The sequence below is a fragment of the Elgaria multicarinata genome, chromosome 14 (assembly GCF_023053635.1).
Source record: "Elgaria multicarinata webbii isolate HBS135686 ecotype San Diego chromosome 14, rElgMul1.1.pri, whole genome shotgun sequence".
Taxonomy (NCBI): Eukaryota; Metazoa; Chordata; class Lepidosauria; order Squamata; family Anguidae; genus Elgaria; species Elgaria multicarinata.
Window position 1 is genome coordinate 25,117,538 of NC_086184.1, and position 19,886 is coordinate 25,137,423.

General features: G+C 45.2%; 2 protein-coding genes across 2 annotated transcripts in view; one reads left to right on the plus strand and one right to left on the minus strand.

Moving 5' to 3' along the window:
• Positions 1–19,886, plus strand: part of CMIP (c-Maf inducing protein) — a 605,118-nt gene that overhangs the window by 131,918 nt on the left and 453,314 nt on the right. The gene's annotated exons all lie outside the window — the stretch shown is intronic.
• On the minus strand, positions 1,780–19,614 carry GCSH (glycine cleavage system protein H). The gene is made up of 5 exons (XM_063141146.1): positions 19,219–19,614; positions 6,532–6,611; positions 4,685–4,748; positions 3,275–3,406; positions 1,780–2,522 (listed from the first exon to the last, which is right to left on the minus strand). The coding sequence occupies exons 1-5, from the start codon at positions 19,403–19,405 to the stop codon at positions 2,425–2,427; spliced, it is 561 nt and encodes a 186-aa protein (XP_062997216.1). The 5' UTR covers positions 19,406–19,614; the 3' UTR covers positions 1,780–2,424.

The following is a 19,886-nucleotide window of genomic DNA, read 5'->3' on the forward strand; positions in this document are numbered from 1 at the left end:
GAGGGCCATAAGTTGTCCACCTCTGCTCTATGGCCAGCATGAAAATGCTCTGTCCCTCCTCCAACCCATTTGATAGAGGGTAATTAATTCTTTTTATTAGTCTACATGTTCACGTGGCTGCAGAGGAAAGGGCTTCTCCTGTAAAGCCAGCATGGATATACGGGCTACTAGCCTCTTAGCAGACTAGCAAAATAATGTGGCAGGCTAGTACGTTCTGTGGGCTTACTTCGAAGGTAAGATAAATAGGTTAATTTAAAAACTTCGAATGCCCTCATTAATCAGGCAGTAGATTATTAAAAAGCGTGCTTATAAAAACGGCAGTTGGCAAGCATCCAACAAGAGATTCTCCCACAAGATATGCATGCCTCTTATAAAATAAGAGAGCCAGTGTGGTGTAGTGGCTGGAGCGCTGGACTGGGAGACGGGAGATCCGGGTTCTACTACCCACTCAGCCATGGAAACTTACTGGGTGACTTTGGGACAGTCGGAGACTCCCAGCCCAGCCTACCTCACAGGGTTTTTTTGTTGTTGTGAGGATAGAATGGAAAGGAGGATTATGTACGTCACTTTGGGTTCCTTGGAGAAAGAAAGGCGGGATATAAATGTAATAAATAAATAAAATAAATAAATACCACATTATGACAGTGCGCATCATCTAAACTGCAAAGGAAATAGGCTTCTTGCTTCAGAAATCATATGCACATTTTATTCAACAGATGGATTACACAAGCACAATATGAACCTGCAACCACCCAGATGAATCAGAGGTGGCTGTTATCTGTCCCACCACTTAGAGGTAGGCTGGTGGGAACTTAAGACAGGGCCTTTTCCATAGCAGCCCCAAATGGTGGACTCCCGAGAGAGGTGAGATTGGCTCCTTCCTTAGTCTGCTTTTGATGGGCAATAAAGACTTCTCTTTCTGTCACGCTTTTACAATCTAATGGTTTTGCCCCTCTTTAATGTTGACGCCTCCCATTCCTTGGTTTATGTCAAGTTTTTATGTTTTTAGTGTATGTTGTCCCAAGTGCCTGCTAGACAAATGGTGCAATTTTATACTTCGAATAAATAAAGTCAGTGTGGTGCAGTAGTTAGAGTGTTGGACTGGGAGTCAGGAGATCCAGGTTCTAGTCCCCACTTGTCCATGGAAGCTCACTGGGTGACTTCTCAGCCCAACCTACCTCACAGGGTTGTTGTTGTGAGGATCAAATGGAGAGGAGGGTTATGTACGCCACCTTGGGTTCCTTGGAGGAAAAAAAGACGGGATATAAATGTAATAAATAATAAAATAAACCTGGTCACTCTAAGAGGGCAGGGCTCCTGCAACTTTATCTGTTGTGATGAAGAGGGAATTTCACCAGGTGCTGCATGCCTACAAATGACACCTGCTGAAATTCCCTTTTCTATGCAACTGTTAAAGATGCAGGAGCCCTGTCCTCCTTTTCATATGGTCATCCTGGCTAACTACTATGTATGATTAGACTTTTACTCTTCTGCTATTTAACCCTACCCTGGCTTAAAAGAAACAAACAGAAAACTGTACTGCAGAAAACATCTTCAGTCTCCAGTTAACCCAACTCAGTCCAGTTGGCAGTTGAAAGGGTGCTTTGGCCATTGTCCAGACATCCCAATCAAACAAACGTGTTACAACACCAGTTGAGGTTGTTCCAGCTGGAGATTGATCCTGTACATTCCAAAATGTTACACACACACAAAATACCCTTTAAATATTAATCCCACGAAGAGGCTGCTTCAGAACATAAAAAAAGAACAGCAAACACATTTGGTAAAGTCAGGATTTTTTATTAACTTCTGTTATCTGTTCTGCTAGAAAGCTTTATCTTTAGAAAATGGCCACTCTTCCACGTTTTTACTTTAAAACGTGAAATCTGGTTCTGCTGTAATCACCGGGAATGTTCACTAATTCTGAAGATAGAGACACAGTTTTAATATTACAAAACCTGATTGAAAGTAGACTCACGTACCCGTGGGGGTGGTGGAATGGGACGGAGGAAAGAAATAAAATGACAGAGATGAAAAGCACACTTTGTGCTATGGAATTAAGGCTGTTGCATCACTTTACAGTTCTACGTTATCAACGCTGGGTTTATTTAAGGGATAAAGGTTATTCTACTCCAGATGCAATTATGAACTTCAAACTCCGACATCATGGAATTACATTTATTAGGCTACAGGACGCCCACGTACGAGACAACTGACTAGCAGAAGGTGGGCAAAACAAGATAAAATTGCTTTGCTCTACAGTCTCTTGTGGGCAGAGATCAGCACAGTTTGAATCAAAGGCAGCTCATTTTCCTTGAAAATTCCCTCGATAAGCTGCTCAGACTTAGACCTTCGGTACATAACTAATTTAGGACAATCTACACTGAAGTAAGTGGTTCTAGTCATTTACTTTTGATATTCAGGTCACTCCTCAATAGATTTTATGTATTTCTCATACGCGTCTTCACTCATGAGTTCGTCAAATTCTGAAGGGTTATCCACAGTCATTTTGATAAGCCATCCTACGAGCAAGAAAAAAACACCAGGTTTTTTTTAAACAAAACAATGTATACTTTGCTCCTTGCAAGCTCTAGTAAATGCTAGCTCTTATCTCTAGTAATTAAACCCAAACACAAATCCCATAGAAATTTGGCAAACACAAATCCCATAGAAAATTAGTAATGTTTCATAGGTGAAAGTTGAGAAAGAAGACAACTGTGATTCTATAAAGGAAAGGCATCAGTGTAGTAACTAAAGAGAATGAGCAACAAGTGAACCAGAAAGTCCCAGCTCAAATCTCACATCCCCCTTTATCTCTCCATCCCACTCTACTCCCTGAGATCTCCTTTTAGGTGCCTTTTATGAGTTACAGTAGTGGTACGTGAGACACTTTTTATGGCTTCATCACACGGTGCTGATACTATTTAAACAACTTTCACCTTATGGACAAAGCCAAACATGCTCACCTGTTTGTCAGCCCAGATACTTACCTCCCGCACCACTGCTAAAGCAAGTAAAGGGTACCATAGTCCTCAACTATCTCTTTCTGACAATTAAATTCCAGCCAGACTGACAGTGGTCCCTTCCCGCAAAAAAGCGATAACTGCAAACTGTTGAGTTCCCTCAGCACCTAAACATCCCGTGCCTTCACACTAGCTCACCCAGTGCTGGATGTTTCACTGCCACAACCAGATCACAATACCAGATGGGTTTGATGTTACCACCTCAATTTTCTGCAGAAACACTTTTGAGATATCATAATGCATTCTCTTACCATCCTGGTAACAAGATTTGTTGACAAGTCCTGGATTATCAGCAAGGGTGGAGTTGATTTCTGTTACTTCTCCCGTGAGTGGGGAGTAGAGTTCACTAGCGGCCTTCACGCTTTCCAAAGCACCAAACTCATCTGAAATAAAGCATTGGAGAGAGAAAGGCAAATTGACTAGAATACTGAAGATGGGATCTTGCTTGATTTTCACAGACGTCTCAAACCATCCCCTCAAGAATTCAGAAAAGTTAAGGAGCTCTAGCACTGTTGGGGAAGATTGGGTTGAATCCAAGCTCCATTTCAAGTCAAAAATAGAAAAGAAAAGACTGTTTGCTCCATCTATATAAGAGCTAAGAATATGAACATAATAACCTAAGAAGAGCCATGCTGGATCAGGCCAAAGGTCTAGCCCAGCACTCTGTTTATACAGTGCCCAACTTGCTGTCGACGGCAAACCCACAAGCAGGACGTAAGTACAACCGCACCCTCCTGCTCTTGTCTCCCAGGTGTACATGTTTATTTATTTACAATATTTATATACCGTTACCAATTCAAGAATTTCAGATCAGTGAACAAATAGATTAAAAGAATAAAAACACTTTAAAATACATTTTAAAAGAAACAAAGTGCAAATTTATCCTAAGCTGGTCATTAAGGGAAGGCTTCCGGGAATGTTTTCAGTAGGTGCCGGAAGGAATACAAAGTTGGCACCTGCCTGACCTCGAGAGGCAGGAAATTTCATAGGAAAGGGGGCCACCACACTGAAGGCTCTTCTCCTGGTGGACTCCAATTCATGTGGAACCACCAGGAGCATGCCCTCAGAAACACAGGCAGGCTCCCTCTGATACTGGAGAAGCACATAGCCATCAGGACTAGAACCCACTGACAGCCTTCTCCTCTGGGAATTCGTCTAACCCTTTTTAAAGCCATCCAACTTGATGGCAGTCACTAAGACTTGTGGTAGTGAATTCCATAATTTAACTATGCACTATGTAAAGAAAGTGCTTCCTTTTATCTGTCTCTGAAAGAACAGGGTCCAAATCCTGGAAGTACATGGCTCATTTTGCTCACTAAACCAGTCTCTGACCTGCATTTCACAGCCCTCACGCCACCTGACAAGCTAGCTTTCAGAAGTAACAGTCTTTCAAAATCTGATTGTGCCATGAATTAGCATGAGTCGGGGGGGGGGGGGAGACGTGGGAGGGGGGAGAGGTCTATTAATCGAAGTTTAAAAAAACCCCAAAAAGTACTTGGCATGCCCAAGCCCTTGAAAAGCACCTCAAGCAGCTTTCTGGGTTCCAGTCCAAGAATGGCATTACTGTTTAATGTAAAAAAAAAACCCAAGCACCCATTGTTTTCTGGCAATGTTTCAGTGTGTTAATCACCAAATATTAAAAGAAGGGGGGGAATGCTTACCCTGTTTATTCAACTTTGTTCCGATTTCTGGAAGACTGCAATAAACGACATCTCCTAATGCTTCCTGAAATGAAAGTTCAGGGCATCATCAGCGACAGCTGAGAGGACATGAAAAAGCTGCCAAACTGTTAGGCTCCACAATAAGGATTTCAGCAAGGAGCAAATCCGCCATGCAGTGACTCCCATATTCCATAAACACGAGCTGAATGGGGCTAATACTTTCGCAGTTCCTAAGAACCCACCCCAAATACCTCTCTTCTCTTTGAATAAGTCTTAGATTGGCACACTGACCACATCCCAAACAACAAGGCCTGACTTCTCATGCATAGCAAGGTCAAAGCGGAGAGTAATGAGCAAAGGAGAAAACAGCTGGGAAGTCTCTCAGCCACACCAGTTTCATAGTACCTTACACACACACAGTCCTGTGTTACTATCCAGCCAACTGGATCTTGAAAAGGAGAGGACTAGCCCTCTTTCCTGGTCTCTCTCTGCGTATGGATTTTACAACTGGATCAAGAGACAGTGACTCAAGCATTTCAGAAATGGCTCCAACAGTGCTCCTGTAATGACTTTCTGGCCATGTTTGAACAAAAAGCAAAGCCAGAATTCTTCAGAATCCTGGTTTCTTGATCACCTGTAAGCACACTGCCTGATCGCTCCCACTTGGCTCCTCCTACAAGTGGGACAGAGCAGCTAAACTAACCAGGAACTTACCAGGGTAAAAATGCTTCATATTACATCCAAATCGCGATGACCCAAGCTTGCTGTTCCTCTAACAAGCCTGAATCTGGAAGCCAGCTTCAAACCAGAGTTTGAAGAGGAGCGACTAGCCTGGAGTCTTGGTTCGGATGTAACGAGATGCTATCCCACGCTGGTATGCTCCTAGTTAGTTTAGCCATGCCTGTTTACTACAGGAGCCGGGTGGGAGCGATCGGGCGTTTACCAGCACCGAAGAATTCTGGTTTAGCAGTTTGCATGAACGCGGCCACGTACTGCAGGGGCAGTTCTTTTTAAAAGGGGGGAAAATGGCATCCAAGCAGCTACAGAGTGCCCAAAAGGTCAAAGTTAGCTTGTTTTCTCAAAGGCCCCCCCCCAAAGTTTCAAAACAGCCAATCTGGAGACCATTTTGTGTTTTTAAAAAAGTATAATTATGATCCACCATATTAGGGAGCAGCAATGGCCACATGCAGGCTGCACGTTGCCACCCGTTTTAGAAATTACATTTTTTTATAGATGAGGAATGGAGACGCTGCTCAAGCATGCCACGGTAACGCCCTGCTCTAGAACTTGCATAAGGTGGGACCCACACAGCTGAATGCAGACCAAATGCCAGCCACATCCACAAATTCATTTAAGAAATCATACAGTCTTTATACACAGAGCAGAAAGTCTACGTGCTCACCGGCCCCAAAAACTAAACTATAAATATTTTGGCAGGGACAGTAATGTTTCCAATTTTGTTGCTGTTGTTTTGTTTGCAATTTCATACCTTCATCAAATATTCAGATGCACAGGTAAGCAACCGAGCATCATTGAATTTTCCAACCCCAGATACAAGGGCGTATGCAGCCCTATAAATGCTTATATTAATAAGCATGATCCACAATTAAACAAACGGAAAGTAATAAAAACTTGGAGCCAAGAGACTCCCATTAAGTCTTAAGTGTACTGCATAGAGGCCAAACTGGTAACCAATGGCGTTCTCCGGACGCACACTGAGTTCCAAGTCCACCATTTGGCTCTGTATGCAGAATGGGCAATTAGAACAATGATGGAAGCAAAAGCCAAGGCCTACAGCAGCTTGACAAATGTACATTTTAAGTGTGTGTGTGGGCTGAGATCAGTACCTGTGCAAAGTTGCTGATTCCTACGGTCCCAATACCATTTTCAACTGAGATCCATTCATGCTTGTCTGTGAATCGGCGAGCTAAAACAAAGCACACAGGGACATTTCAACACATCCTGCTTTTCTAAATCCTATTTTTGCTTCATACCTTAAAAACTCCATCTAAGTATCCCTAGTTCCAAATCCAACAACAGTTAGAGAAGGCAAGTCTTAGTGGCCTATTTTCCTGCCTAGTTGTAAACCGCCCAGAGAGCCCTGGCTATTGGGCGGTCTAGAAATGGAAGAGGAAGAGGAAGAAGAAGAAGTTCATTTACCTAGGGTGACCATATGGAAAGGAGGACAGGGCTCCTGTATCTTTAACAGTTGCATAGAAATAGGAATTTCAGCAGGTATTATTTGTATATATGGAGAACCTGGTGAAATTCTCTCTTCATCAAAACAGTTAAAACTGCAGGAGCTGTACTAGAATGACCAGATGCTAAAGAGGGCAGGGCTCCTGCAGCTTTAACTGTGGTGACGAAGAGGAAATTTCACCAGGTTCCCCATATATACAAATGACACCTGCTGAAATTTCCTTTTCAATACAAGTGTTAAAGATACAGGAGCCCTGTCCTCCTTTTCATATGGTCACCCTAATTTACCAAAGCATTCACTCGGAGATCCACGCCATTAAGTAATCTCAAATGCCTCTCCTTCTATGCTATGTAGTTCTGCTTGTCACTTTTTGGTTTTTGTAATATTGAAAAAGTAACAATCAAATAGTGTGCTAAAGTACAACGATTTAACAACATTAGGAATGGACAAACGCACTGAATTTTCAATACTGGATCAGAATAGTTCCAGCCAGCCATGCCCTTCTCCAGCATGCCATTTCATCCATTCCCCCTTTCATTTTTGCCTTTTTCAGCTGATATTCAACATTCCATCCTCATAGGACTGGTTTTGGGGGATTTTCTGGAGTGGGGGCGGGCAGGGCGGGCTAAAAAGGTGGTTTGGTGGTTTTTTTGTACTTCTACAAGTCTTAGGATTCTCCTAAGCATGCTAATAACGGGTTAGAGCTCACTATCGAGCCTACTCTGTGGCGGTGAGGGTGGCAAAGAGGCAGTTCTTTTCCACCAGCATTGCGTCTTCTCAGTGTCGTCCGGCGGAGCTTTTCCGGGTGGTTCGCGGCCTGTTACACTCTGGGCCAGGGCGAGAGATGGTGGAACCCTCGGTAGCACGCTGTGACAAATTTGCACGGCACTTTGAAGATAAAGTCGCTCAGATTCGTCATGAATTGGACACCACACTTAATGCAGCTCCACTAGTAGAGGTGTTCAGAGCGCCGTCCGGTTCAGTTTTATTGGATGAGTTTCAGTTAGTGAGGCCCGAGGATGTGGACAAGGTGCTTGGCCAAGTCCGTTCGACCACCTGTGTGCTTGACCCTTGCCCCTCATGGCTCATTACATCAAATAAGGAGGGGATCGCCGGCTGGGTCCAGGAGGTTGTAAATGCCTCCTTGAGAGAGGGAGTGGTGCCGGCCTCTTTAAAAGAGGCGGTAATTAGACCACTCCTGAAGAAGCCTAATCTGGACCCGGAGGATGTTAACAACTATAGGCCGGTGGCTAATATCCCTTTCCTGGGCAAGGTGCTTGAGCGGGTGGTTGCAGGACAACTCCAGGCACTCTTGAATGAAACGGATTATCTAGATCCATTTCAATCGGGCTTCAGGCCTGGTTTTGGAACGGAAACTGCCTTGGTCGCCCTGTGGGATGACCTCTGTCGGGAGAGAGACAGGGGGAGTGCGACCCTGTTGGTTCTCCTGGACCTCTCAGCGGCCTTCGATACCATCGACCATGGTATCCTTCTGGATAGGTTGTCTGAGCTGGGAGTTGGAGGTACTGCGTTGCAGTGGTTCCGCTCCTACTTGGATGGCCGATTCCAGAAGGTGGTGCTGGGGGATTATTGCTCTGTGCCGTGGCACCTAAGCCATGGGGTTCCACAGGGCTCTATCTTATCCCCTATGCTGTTTAACATATACATGAAGCCGCTGGGGGAGGTTATCCGGAGATGTGGACTGAGGTGTCATCAATATGCGGATGATACCCAGCTCTACCTTTCCTTTTCATCAAACCCAGGTGAGGCAGTGGCTGTTCTGAACCAGTGTCTGGGCACGGTAATGGACTGGATGAGGGCTAATAAACTGAGACTCAATCCAGACAAGACGGAGGTACTGTTAGCGGGTGGTTCTTCTGTCCGGCGAGGTGATGTTTGCCCTGTCCTGGACGGGGTTGCACTCCCCCTAAAGGATCGGGTCCGTAGTTTGGGGGTGCTCTTGGATCCAGAACTGTCACTTGAGGCACAGGTGAACTCAGTGGCAAAGAGCACCTTTTATCAGCTCAGGCTGATATACCAGCTGCGCCCTTATCTGGACAGAGATAGCTTAGCTACAGTTATCCATGCTCTGATAACCTCTCGTTTGGATTACTGCAATGCGTTATACGTGGGGCTGCCTTTGAAAACGGTCCGGAAACTTCAACTGGTGCAAAACAGGGCAGCAAGGTTATTAACAGGGACTGGCCGGCGAGATCACATTACGCCAGTCCTTTTACAACTTCACTGGCTGCCAGTCCAGGTCCGGGCCCAATTCAAAGTGCTGGTATTAACATTTAAAGCCCTAAACGGTTTGGGGCCAGGTTATCTGAAGGAACGCCTCCTCCCATATGTACCTACCCGGACCTTAAGATCATCTACAGGGGGCCTTCTCCGTGAGCCCCTGCCAAAGGAAGTGAGGCAGGTGGCTACTAGGAGGAGGGCTTTCTCCGCTGTGGCACCCCGGTTGTGGAACGAGCTCCCCAGAGAGGTCCGCTTGGCGCCTACACTGTACTGCTTTCGTCGCCAGCTGAAGACCTTTTTATTCACTCAGTATTTTAACACTTAATTTTAACTTAAATTTAAATTTTACTGTTTTAACTCTGTATTTTAATCCTATATCAACTTTGCTGTGTGGTTTTACCCTGGTTGCGCTTTTTATACTGTATTTCGTAATTGTGTTTTAAACTGTTGGGTGTTTTACTGTGGTTTTAATTTTTGTGAACCGCCCAGAGAGCTTCGGCTATTGGGCGGTATAAAAATGTAATAAATAAATAAATAAATAAATAAATAAATAAATAATAACTCCCCTTTTGTTTCTCCGTGGGCTCCTTTCAGCTCCAGTCCTGTCAGCACTCATCATTTGAGTTCATTATTACAAGGAATGATACTCTTAAATACTCTTAAATGATACTCTTCACAGTACTGGCAGAGTCTCTGGCAGAGGAATTCCATGGGAGGGATCCCTCCAGGGGGCTCTCTGGGTCAGACTGTGTCAGACTGTGGAGCCCACTGGGCTGTATTAGGCCCATAGCCAGGGTATTGGAACACAATAAGAGCCCTGATGCTGGATCAAACCAAGGGACCATGTAGTCCTGCATTCTGTTCACACAGTGGCCAACCAGCCAGAAGACCCACAAGCAAGACATGAATGCAGCAGCACCCTCCTGCCCATGTTCCCCAGCAACTGGTTTACATAGGCATACATTTATTTATTACATTTTTATACCGCCCAATAGCTGAAGCTCTCTGGGTGGTTCACAAAAATTAAAACCACTAGGAACATAATAAAACATCCAACAAGCTAAAAACCCAAATACAAAATACAATATAAAAAGCACAACCAGGATAAAACCACACAGCAGAAATTGATATAGGATTAAAATACAGAATTAAACCAGCAAAGTTTAAATTTAGATATTAAAATACTGAGAAAATAAAAAGGTCTTCAGCTGGCAACGAAAAGAATACAGTGTAGGCGCCAGGTGGAGCTTTGGGGAGCTTGTTCCACAGCCAGGATGCCACAGCGGAGAAAGCCCTCCTCCTAGTAGCCACCTGCCTCACTTCCTTTGGCGGGGGCTCACGGAGAAGGGCCCCTGTGGATGATCTTAATGTCTGGGCAGGTACATATGGGAGGAGGCGTTCCTTCAAATAACCTGGCCCCAAGCCGTACTGCCTTTGAAACTGGAGATAGAATCTCGCTATTAGGACTAGGAGCCCCTTTCCCAGGAATTTATCTAACCCTTTTACAGCCATCCAAATTGGTGGCCATCACTACATCTTGTGGCAGTGAATTCCATAGTTTAACTATGCGCTGTATGAAGACGTCCTTCCTTTTATCTGTCCTGAATCTCCCACTAATCAGCTTCATGGGGTGACCCCACTGGGTTCTAGTATTATGAGAGCAAAATGTCTCCCTACCCACTTTCTCCACACCATGTATAATTTTGTACATTTCTATCATGGCCAGATCTACACCAAGTAGGATATAACACTTCAAAGGGAGTTTGAAAACAGTATATGGAATGTGTCATAGGCCTCAATAGTTGTCAATATCATTATAATGCAGTAGTGTAGACCCTGCCCATGCCTCCCCTTAACAATCCCAGTTGTTGTAACCTCCCCTCATAGGGGCATTGCTCCAGCCCCTTGATCATTGTAGGTGCACTTCAAAAAAGATATTGAAGAGCAGGAAAAAGGGCAGAGAAGGGCATCTTAAAATGATGGAACATCTCTGTACGCCACCAAGAAATCCTTATGATATAGGGCGGGATATACTGTAAATGTTTTAAATAAATAAATACATCTCCCCTATGAGGGAAGAACCTATGGTGCAACCACACTTAGAATCCTGTGTACAGGATTCTAAGTTTGGTTGTACCATCAGTTCTGCACTCTGTCATAAAAGCTTAGCTGGTCAATTTCAAATTCATATTTATTCTCTTTCACTTACATCATCTCAGTGTATTAGTTTTAGTAAATTTTAATTAAGGTTTGTGAGGGGTTTTAATCTGAGAAATACAAATGTACGTTGTATTTTATAAATACTAAAGAGTACCAATTGAGAGTTGATATAGTAATATTACCATTATATAGGAACAATGAATTCAAAATAGTCTAAGTCACTGAGAAGTTGACAGCTTTTAGGTTAGAACCTAGGCTTACTTTAACAAGATTTCTGTCCTTTATAGTAGGTTTAGGATTGGTGTATAATGTGGGACCCTAACAGAAGCATAGGTGTGACAGGAACTGAGCCTGCAACCCTATTCCCACTTACAGTACATGGGAGTAAGCCCCGCTGAACACAGTGTAGTTTTTTTCTAAGTAAACATGTATAGTATAACGTTAGAGCAAGACTCTGGGTAAAAAGTTTTCACTGGACGGAAAACTAAAAGACAGAATACTTTTAAGACAACAAACTTTCTAAAAACAACTATTATTCAAGCCACAGCAAAACATGACAAGTAATCCCTCTTGAATTGACCTCAAAAACTGACCTTGGCTTTGAATGAACTGTGTATTTAGCTATCCATGAACAGATAAAACTCAGTTAAGAAATTCTTCCAAGAATTCTTCAAGCGCCATTGATGATCACAGTCTGGGCCATTACAATGGAAAGAAATCACAGTAAGACAGTGGTACTGGTTCTCTAAGGCAGGGATGGGGAACATGTAGGCCCCCAGATGTAGTTGGACTGAAACACCCAACTTCACATGCCATTGGTTACGCTGCCCTGGGCTGATGGGAGGTGCAGCCCAACAATTGGTTCACATAAATATATAAAACACTTAGGTATGTTTCCGTAAAGGCTTCAGCTGATACAGGTTGCTAAGCCCCTCGCCCGACTCCTCCAGGCTTTCCAAGGTAATCCTACCCCCCTTTCTGCCTCTTCACTCCCCCCCCCCAGAAGGGGGCAGCGCCACGGTCCAGAGCATGAGCGAGGCACAGCCAGGGCCCTTGGTGGCCGGGTGGGAGGCTGCGAGCCCAGGCCCTGGCCTAATCTCATGCGAGCTGGGCGGGTGGCCCAAGGCTAACAGGAACCCCGGGGAGAGGAGGACACCTGCTCCCCCTCCCCCAACCTCCCTGCTCCCCAGGTCTGCAGACAGTGCTGTATCGGCGGCCTCCAAGCAGCCCGTGCCCCCACAATGATATTTAATTAATAAACTTTAAGATGTGCTACAACGGCGTATGTTACGCCGGGTACAGCTAGTGGTCAAAATTTGCTGAATGCAACACCTGGCTTGCATCTGTGAATGGACCGTCATAGATATAACACCAGAGATTGGGGCCACAATTGCTGTGAATACAAAGGCTTAGTGTTCACACGGCATTAGGAGGAAAACCTGGTGTGATCTACACTCTCCTCCTCCAGTACCACAATGAGATTGGAGGTTTCTGTTTACATTTTTGATTAGCCACTATTAACTTTATGTCCAGACCCTAAACTATGATTAATTTTAATGATGTCTTACTAACACAAGCCAGCTTGATAAACGAAGGTTTATCATTAAATCATAGTTGATTTAATGAACTGCTTGTTTTTCCTCCTAAACCTTCTCCTCATCTCTCATTCTCTCTTACTGTCAACGATGTCACGCTTACTCCGGTCAAGGAAGCTCGTAGTCTTGGCTTTATATTTGATTCCTCGCTCTCCTTTATTCCTCATATCGAGGCAGTAGCTAAATCTTGTCGTTTCTTCCTGTATAATATTGCCAGGATTCGACCATTTTTGTCTGTCTCTTCTGCCAAGACTCTTGTTCACTTACTGGTTATCTCTCGGTTGGACTACTGCAACCTCCTTCTCTCTGGCCTCCCCTCATCTCACATCAGTCCGCTGGTCTCTGTCCACCACTCTGCCGCTAAGATCATCTTCCTGGCCCGCTGCTCTGACCATGTCACTCCGCTTCTGAAATCTCTTCATTGGCTCCCAATTCACTCCAGAATCCAATATAAACTTCTCCTGTTGACCTTCAAAGCTTTTCACGGTCTAGCTCCTGCCTATCTCTCCTCTCTCATCTCACACTATTGCCCCGCTCGTGCTCTTCGCTCCTCTGATGCCATGCTTCTTGCCTGCCCAAGGGTCTCTACTTCCCTTGCTCGGCTTCGTCCATTTTCCTCTGCTGCCCCTCATGCCTGGAATGCTCTTCCAGAACACTTGAGAACTACCAACTCAATCACAGCTTTTAAAACACAGCTAAAAACTTTTCTTTTCCCTATAGCTTTTAAACTTTGAGTTTGTTCTGACTCTATACTGTTAGCTTCACCCTTCCCGGTGCCTGTTTACACTTCCCTGTGCCTGTTTGCATTCTCTTTCCCTCCTTATTGTTTACTACAACTTTATTAGATTGTAAGCCTATGCGGCAGGGTCTTGCTATTTACTGTGTTATCTGTACAGCACCATGTACATCGATGGTGCTATATAAATAAATAATAATAATAATAATGACTAGCCAGTTTGTCCAGATGCACAACACACTATTTATTTATTTATTGCATTTATATACCGCCCCATAGCCGAAGCTCTCTGGGCAGTTTATAAAGATTAAAACACGGAACATTAAAAACAAATATACAAAATTTTAAAACATAAAAAAGCATAAAAACAGATTACTTACAATATCTATTTATTCTGTAGTTAGTCAAAAGCAAAAGCTTTTAAATTCCTCCTTGCATTGGAGGAGGAGGAGACACATGGGAACCTGAGTTTTGTTCTCATAATCATGGTTTAGTGCTGAGGTGAAAAAAAGCCCAGCTCACAAAAATGCATTAGGAACAGGTTATATGATTCCTGCTACAGAAGCCTTGCTCCTAGAGCATCCTAGAAAGCCATGCTCAAAAGCTTATGCCTACTTCCTAGGACACTCTAGGAACAGGGCTTCTATGACAGGAAGTGTAGAGAGCTTTTTCTCTGAGTTCCCCCCCATACCTGAAAAAATTCTAGGAAACAGAGTATGAACTAGAGGAGGAAGAAGGGCTAGGAGCCAGGATGGCTGGGTGGTTTGAGAACTGAGGTTTATGGGAGAACTGTTGGTTTTATCTGATCAAATCAGGTGCCAGGCCTCTGACGCGCTTTTGGGCAACAGCTGGATTTGAGTGAGACGTGCATGTGTGTGTTTGTGCAGTGTGTGTGTGTTTGTGCAGTGTGTAAGAGGGAGAGTGGTATGCTGCAAGAGTTGTATGTGAATGTGCATGTCTATGAAACGTCTATGGACGAGGGTGAACAAATTGAAGCTCAATCCAGATAAGACAGAGGTGCTCCTGGTCAGTTGAAAGGCAGATCAGGGAATAGGGGTTCAGCTTGTGTTGGATGGGGTTACACTCCCCCTGAAGATGCAGGTCCGCAGCTTGGGTGTACTTCTGGATTCAGCCCTGAGCCTGGATACCCAGGTTTCGGCAGTGGCCAGGAGTTCATTTGCACAGTTAAAGCTAGTGCGCCAGCTGCGCCCGTTCCTAGAGATGTCGGACCTGGCCACGGTGACACATGCCTTAGTTACATCCCGATTGGATTACTGTAATGTGCTCTACGTGGGGCTGCCTTTGAAGAGTGTTCGGAAACTCCAGCTGGTTCAAAGAGCTGCAGCCAGATTGTTGACCGGGGCTGGTTACAGGGAGCACACAACTCCCCTGTTAAAACAGCTCCACTGGCTTCCAGTCTGTTTCCGGGCACAATTCAAAGTGCTGGTTATGACCTAGAAAGCTCTATATGGTTCGGGTAGGGTGACCACATGAAAAGGAGGACGGGGCTGCTGTATCTTTAACAGTTGCATAGAAAAGGGAATTTCAGCAGGTGTCATTTGTATATATGGAGAACCTGGGGAAATTTCCTCTTCATCACCACAGTTAAAGCAGCAGGAGCTATAATAGAGTGACCAGATTCAAAAGAGGGCAGGGCACCTGCAGCTTTAACTGTTGTAATGAAGAGGAAATTTCCCCAGATTTCCCATATATACAAATGACTCCTGCTGAAATTTCCTCTTCAGCACCACAGTTAAAGAAACAGGAGCCCTGTCCTTCTTTTCATATGGTCACCCTAGGTTCGGGTCCAGGTTATTTGAAAGAACGTATTCTCCCTTATGAGCCTGCCCGTGCTTTGAGATCTTCTGGAGAGGCCCTTCTTTTAGTCCCACCTTCTTCACAGGCGCGCTTGGTGGGAACATGGGAGAGGGCCTTCTCGGTGGCTGCTCCGGTGCTCTGGAACTCTCTTTCTGGGGAAGCTAGGCTGGCTCCCTCCTTGATGGGCTTTCGGAAGCAGGCTAAAACTTTTTTGTTCCAGCAGGCCTTTAGAGAATAATCTGGCCCTCCATCTATGTTAATGTTTTATAATTTTGTTGTGTATTTTTTAATTGTTTATGGTTTTGTTTCCCTCCCCCCCCCCATGTATATTTTAAACTTTGTAAGGCCGCCTTGAGGCCCAGCATTGGGCAAAAGGCGGGATAATAATAATAATAATAATAATAATAATAATAATAATAATAATAATAATAATAATAATAATAATAATATGAATTGGCATGTGTGTGCACACAGACACTGGATGCAGGCTCAGGACCAAAAAGCTTGTGCATCCCTGGTTTAGCACAATGTCTGAAGAAGGCCACGGCTTTTCCATTGTTGGTTTACACATTCAACTGTTGCTCATCAAGCAATATACATGCATGTGTGAACTAGGCCCCAGCTGCCATGCAATATTATTTGCAAGACTTTGTTTAAGCATATGCATTGCTCACTTATCAGAGAAAACAACAACCCTTTGTCCCATCTAGTGGATAATACTGAACTCACAAGTGCTCGTGTGGATTCAGGTGGCTTGAGAAAGGTCTAATCCATCACTTCTCAATTTCTATAGAACTTCTGCAAAGTAAGTTCATTGAGATCAGTTGGCAATTTTGAAGACTTCCACGGCCCAGGTCAATGGGATCATTGTGAGTCTTGTGACAATCCAGTTGTGAGTGTTGCTCATCCCAGTTTTTAATGAAATAGGCACATGACACAGAAACAAAGGCTTTGCTTGCACTGGCAAGTTATCTTAGATCTCAGTCCCAAGGACACGTGTACTAAGTTAATTATTCATACGAAACATCCCATTCAAGAGGGTCGACTATTAGCTGCTTAATTACATGCAAGTGTTTATGAGCAGTTCGTATTTTCTCTTGCCAGCAACCCACAAAAGGCCCCCTACAACTCAAAACACAGAGATATTAGTGGGAGGAAAAGGGCTAAAAATATGTTAGAACTTCCAGCTCAAAACGGACCAGACTCTGGCATTTAAAATATAACCTACCAACATTGCATGACGCAAGGATATCACAGCATAGTTTACACGCAATCGAAACATGCAGCGATTCAAACATGTGGCATAGCATGGAGTACAGCTCTCACTTGACTCCCAGCACACACAGGATCACTGGGGTGCAACTTTCTAAGAGGCCGTAATTAGAGATCCTGAGTATGCACTCTTGCTTTGTAAATGAAAGCAAAGCTAAGCCATGCAGGGCTGAAATGAAATAAGCCGACCCCTGTCCGTGGACTTCATCCCAAATCCAGAGGGCCATTTGTACAATCTTGTGTAAATACCAAGCTGTATCTCCTCTCACTCCTACAATCCCTCTCCCCTTATTTCTGCACCTTCCACCATGAGCTAGCTCAACTTAATGGCCCCACTGACATGCATGCACCTCATGGGTGCAATCCCAAGCCAAGTTCTCCTGCACAAACTCCTGCAAAATGAATAAAGCTTCTTGTTGCACCTTAAAGACCAACACATCTATTGTGGCATGAATTTCATGGTCTTGAGCTCATTTGCCCGATTCACAAAGTGTTATCCTCGGTTGGCAGAATGTAATCTGAGTACTGAAAGAGGAAAAAACAGGGGGAGGGGGCGGTTTGCCAAGCAATAGAAGAAATTACTAGGCAGCACACCAATAACACACAATTTAGCCCAAAATGTCAGATCCAATTAGAGTAGGTGCAGGATCCAATCCCAACTGGGCCTAAATTGGCAAACTGAGAACAGCTGAAGCTGCAACAAAACTAACTCTGTGCAGACAAAATGACATTGGTGAAAGGAGCACTATAACACCCTCGGCCTTGCCATGTTTTGATCAGCTCTTGCACACACAGACTCTGTAAGTCTGATATGGTATCCTGCAAAGTTGCATATGTGCCGGTAACTTGTATGCCAGGTGAGTACATTCTGCAATTAATACATGATAATCCACTGCCATGGATACAATCCCACTACCAGTTTCGGCCTTCCACTCCCACCCCCCATGTGTTAAATATCCAGGAATCCAACATAATTTGCACAAGACTTAACTTTTGTGCACCACAAACCTGAGCATGTTTACTTAGAAGTGAGTCTCACTGCGTTGAGCTTACTCCCTAGTAAGCGTGTTTAAGACTGCAATCTTAAGTCCTTCAGGTGCTCAGGACTCTCGCAATGGACTAAGAGGACAGATCCATTCACACTCGATTGGGGCTCAGTGGGTGAGTTCTGAGTAAACATGCACAGGCTCGGGCTGTATGTCTATGCACACTTCCTTGGGAGTAAACACAAGTTGAGGCTGTAAAGCAGCAAGCCCTCAGGTCCAATGAAATGAATGGGAGTTGTACTTAAGGGCACCATAAGTACTAGGGATAGTATCCAATGTTAGTCCTACATAGAGTAAAGCCACTAAATGAACAGGGCTAAAGTTATGCATGACAAACTTAAGTCTCGTTCATTTCAGTGGGTCTTAAGCGTGGTATCCAATCCTAATTTTATTTATTTATTTATTACATTTTTATACCGCCTAATAGCCGAAGCTCTCTGGGCGGTTCACAAAAATTAAAACCATAATAAAACAACCAACAGGTTAAAAGCACAAATACAAAATACAGTATAAAAGCACAACCAGGATAAAACCACGCAGCAAAATTGATATAAGATTAAAATACAGAGTTAAAACAGTAAAATTTAAATTTAAGTTAAAATTAAGTGTTAAAATACTGAGAGAATAAAAAGGTCTTGAGCTGGCGACGAAAGGAGTACAGTGTAGGCGCTAGGTGGACCTCTCTGGGGAGCTCATTCCACAACCGGGGTGCCACAGCGGAAAAAGCCCTCCTAATGCTACTTAGAGCAACTAACTTAAGTCTCATTCATTTCAATGGGTCTACACTAAGTAGGACTATTATTGGATACTCCCTAGGGTGACCATATTACAAGGAGGACAGGGCTCCTGCTCTTTAACGGTTATATTGAAAAGGGAATTTTTGCAGGTGTCATTTGTATATATGGAGAACCTGGTGAAATTCCCTCTTCATCACAACAGTGAAAGCTGCAGGTGCCCTGCCCTCTTTTAAATCTGGTCACTCTAGTATAGCTCCTGCAGCTTTAACTGTTGTGATGAAGAGGGAATTTCACCAGGTTCTCCATATATACAAATGACACCTGCAGAAATTTTGTGAACCGCCCAGAGAACTCCGGCTATTGGGCGGTATAGAAATGTAATTAATTAATTCCCTTTTATATGCAACTGTTAAAGATACAGGAGCCCTGCCCTCCTTTTCATATGGTCACCCTAATACTCCATCAAGTCTCAGTCATTTCAGTGGGTCTGACTAACCCAAGTCTCGTTCGTTTTAGTGTCTCTGCATAGCACTAACGTGGGATGCTAGCCCACTGCTCCGGCGCTCTTGCGCAGCTCCCACTCACTGCAATGGCGGGGCTTGCGCAGGAGAACGTCCCGCCTGGGACCGGGACTTTCGCATCCCCCGGCCTCCTCGGAGCAGGGCCCAGCGCCGCTTCCTCGCCCTCCCCCTTTCTCGCTCCCCTTCCCGCCACCCGGCTGCGACTCACCGGCGAGCAGCAACGCGGGGCTGGTGCTGAGGCGCCTGCCCGGAGCGGCCTGGCTGACGGGCCAAGCCAGCGGCGAAGAAGCGGCCCCGGGGAAGGCGCGACGCGAGGGCCCGGCCAGGCCGCCGCCGGCCGCCCCGAGCCCGACCCGCCGCAGCGCTCGCCAAGCCGTCACAGCCGCTGCTGCCATCGCGGGGGCCGCTCCACAGAGACGCGGCCGGGGCCGGAGGGCAAAAGCAGCCGGCGGAGGCGGAGGCGGAGGCGGGCCTTCCCTTACCAAGGGGGCTTGGCCTAGTCTGGTCCGGCCTGGCCTGGCGCGGGCGAAGAGGGCGCTGAGGGGGCCGCAGCCGGTGCGTGCGGCCTTTTCTCCCTCACGGCGTCGTGGGCCAGGCAGGCCCTGCACACACTTACCCGGGAGTAAACTCCCGTGGCGTTAAACAGTACCTCCTTCTGAGTAAACACATGCACGGGATGGGGCCCCCTCCTCCTCTGCTAAGCATGGAAACAGCGGAGGCTGGTGGCTCCGATTTCGGTGGGGCTTGGTCCGGACTGAAAACCGGAATGAACTCACAGACCCGCCGAAATCGGAGCCATCGGCCCCACACTACGTGGGAATAGGGACACCGTTATGGTAATAGCAGCCACCACCACCCTCCCTACAATAGGTAGAA

Excerpts from the sequence above, each read along its gene's own strand:
- GCSH (XM_063141146.1), bottom strand. The coding sequence starts at position 19,405 with ATGGCAGCAGCGGCTGTGACGGCTTGGCGAGCGCTGCGGCGGGTCGGG. Across the intron at positions 6,612-19,218 it reads CCCCGCGTTGCTGCTCGCCG|CTCGCCGATTCACAGACAAG; the intron begins GTGAGTCGCAGC and ends GCTTTGTTTTAG. Across the intron at positions 4,749-6,531 it reads GAATCAGCAACTTTGCACAG|GAAGCATTAGGAGATGTCGT; the intron begins GTACTGATCTCA and ends CTTTCATTTCAG.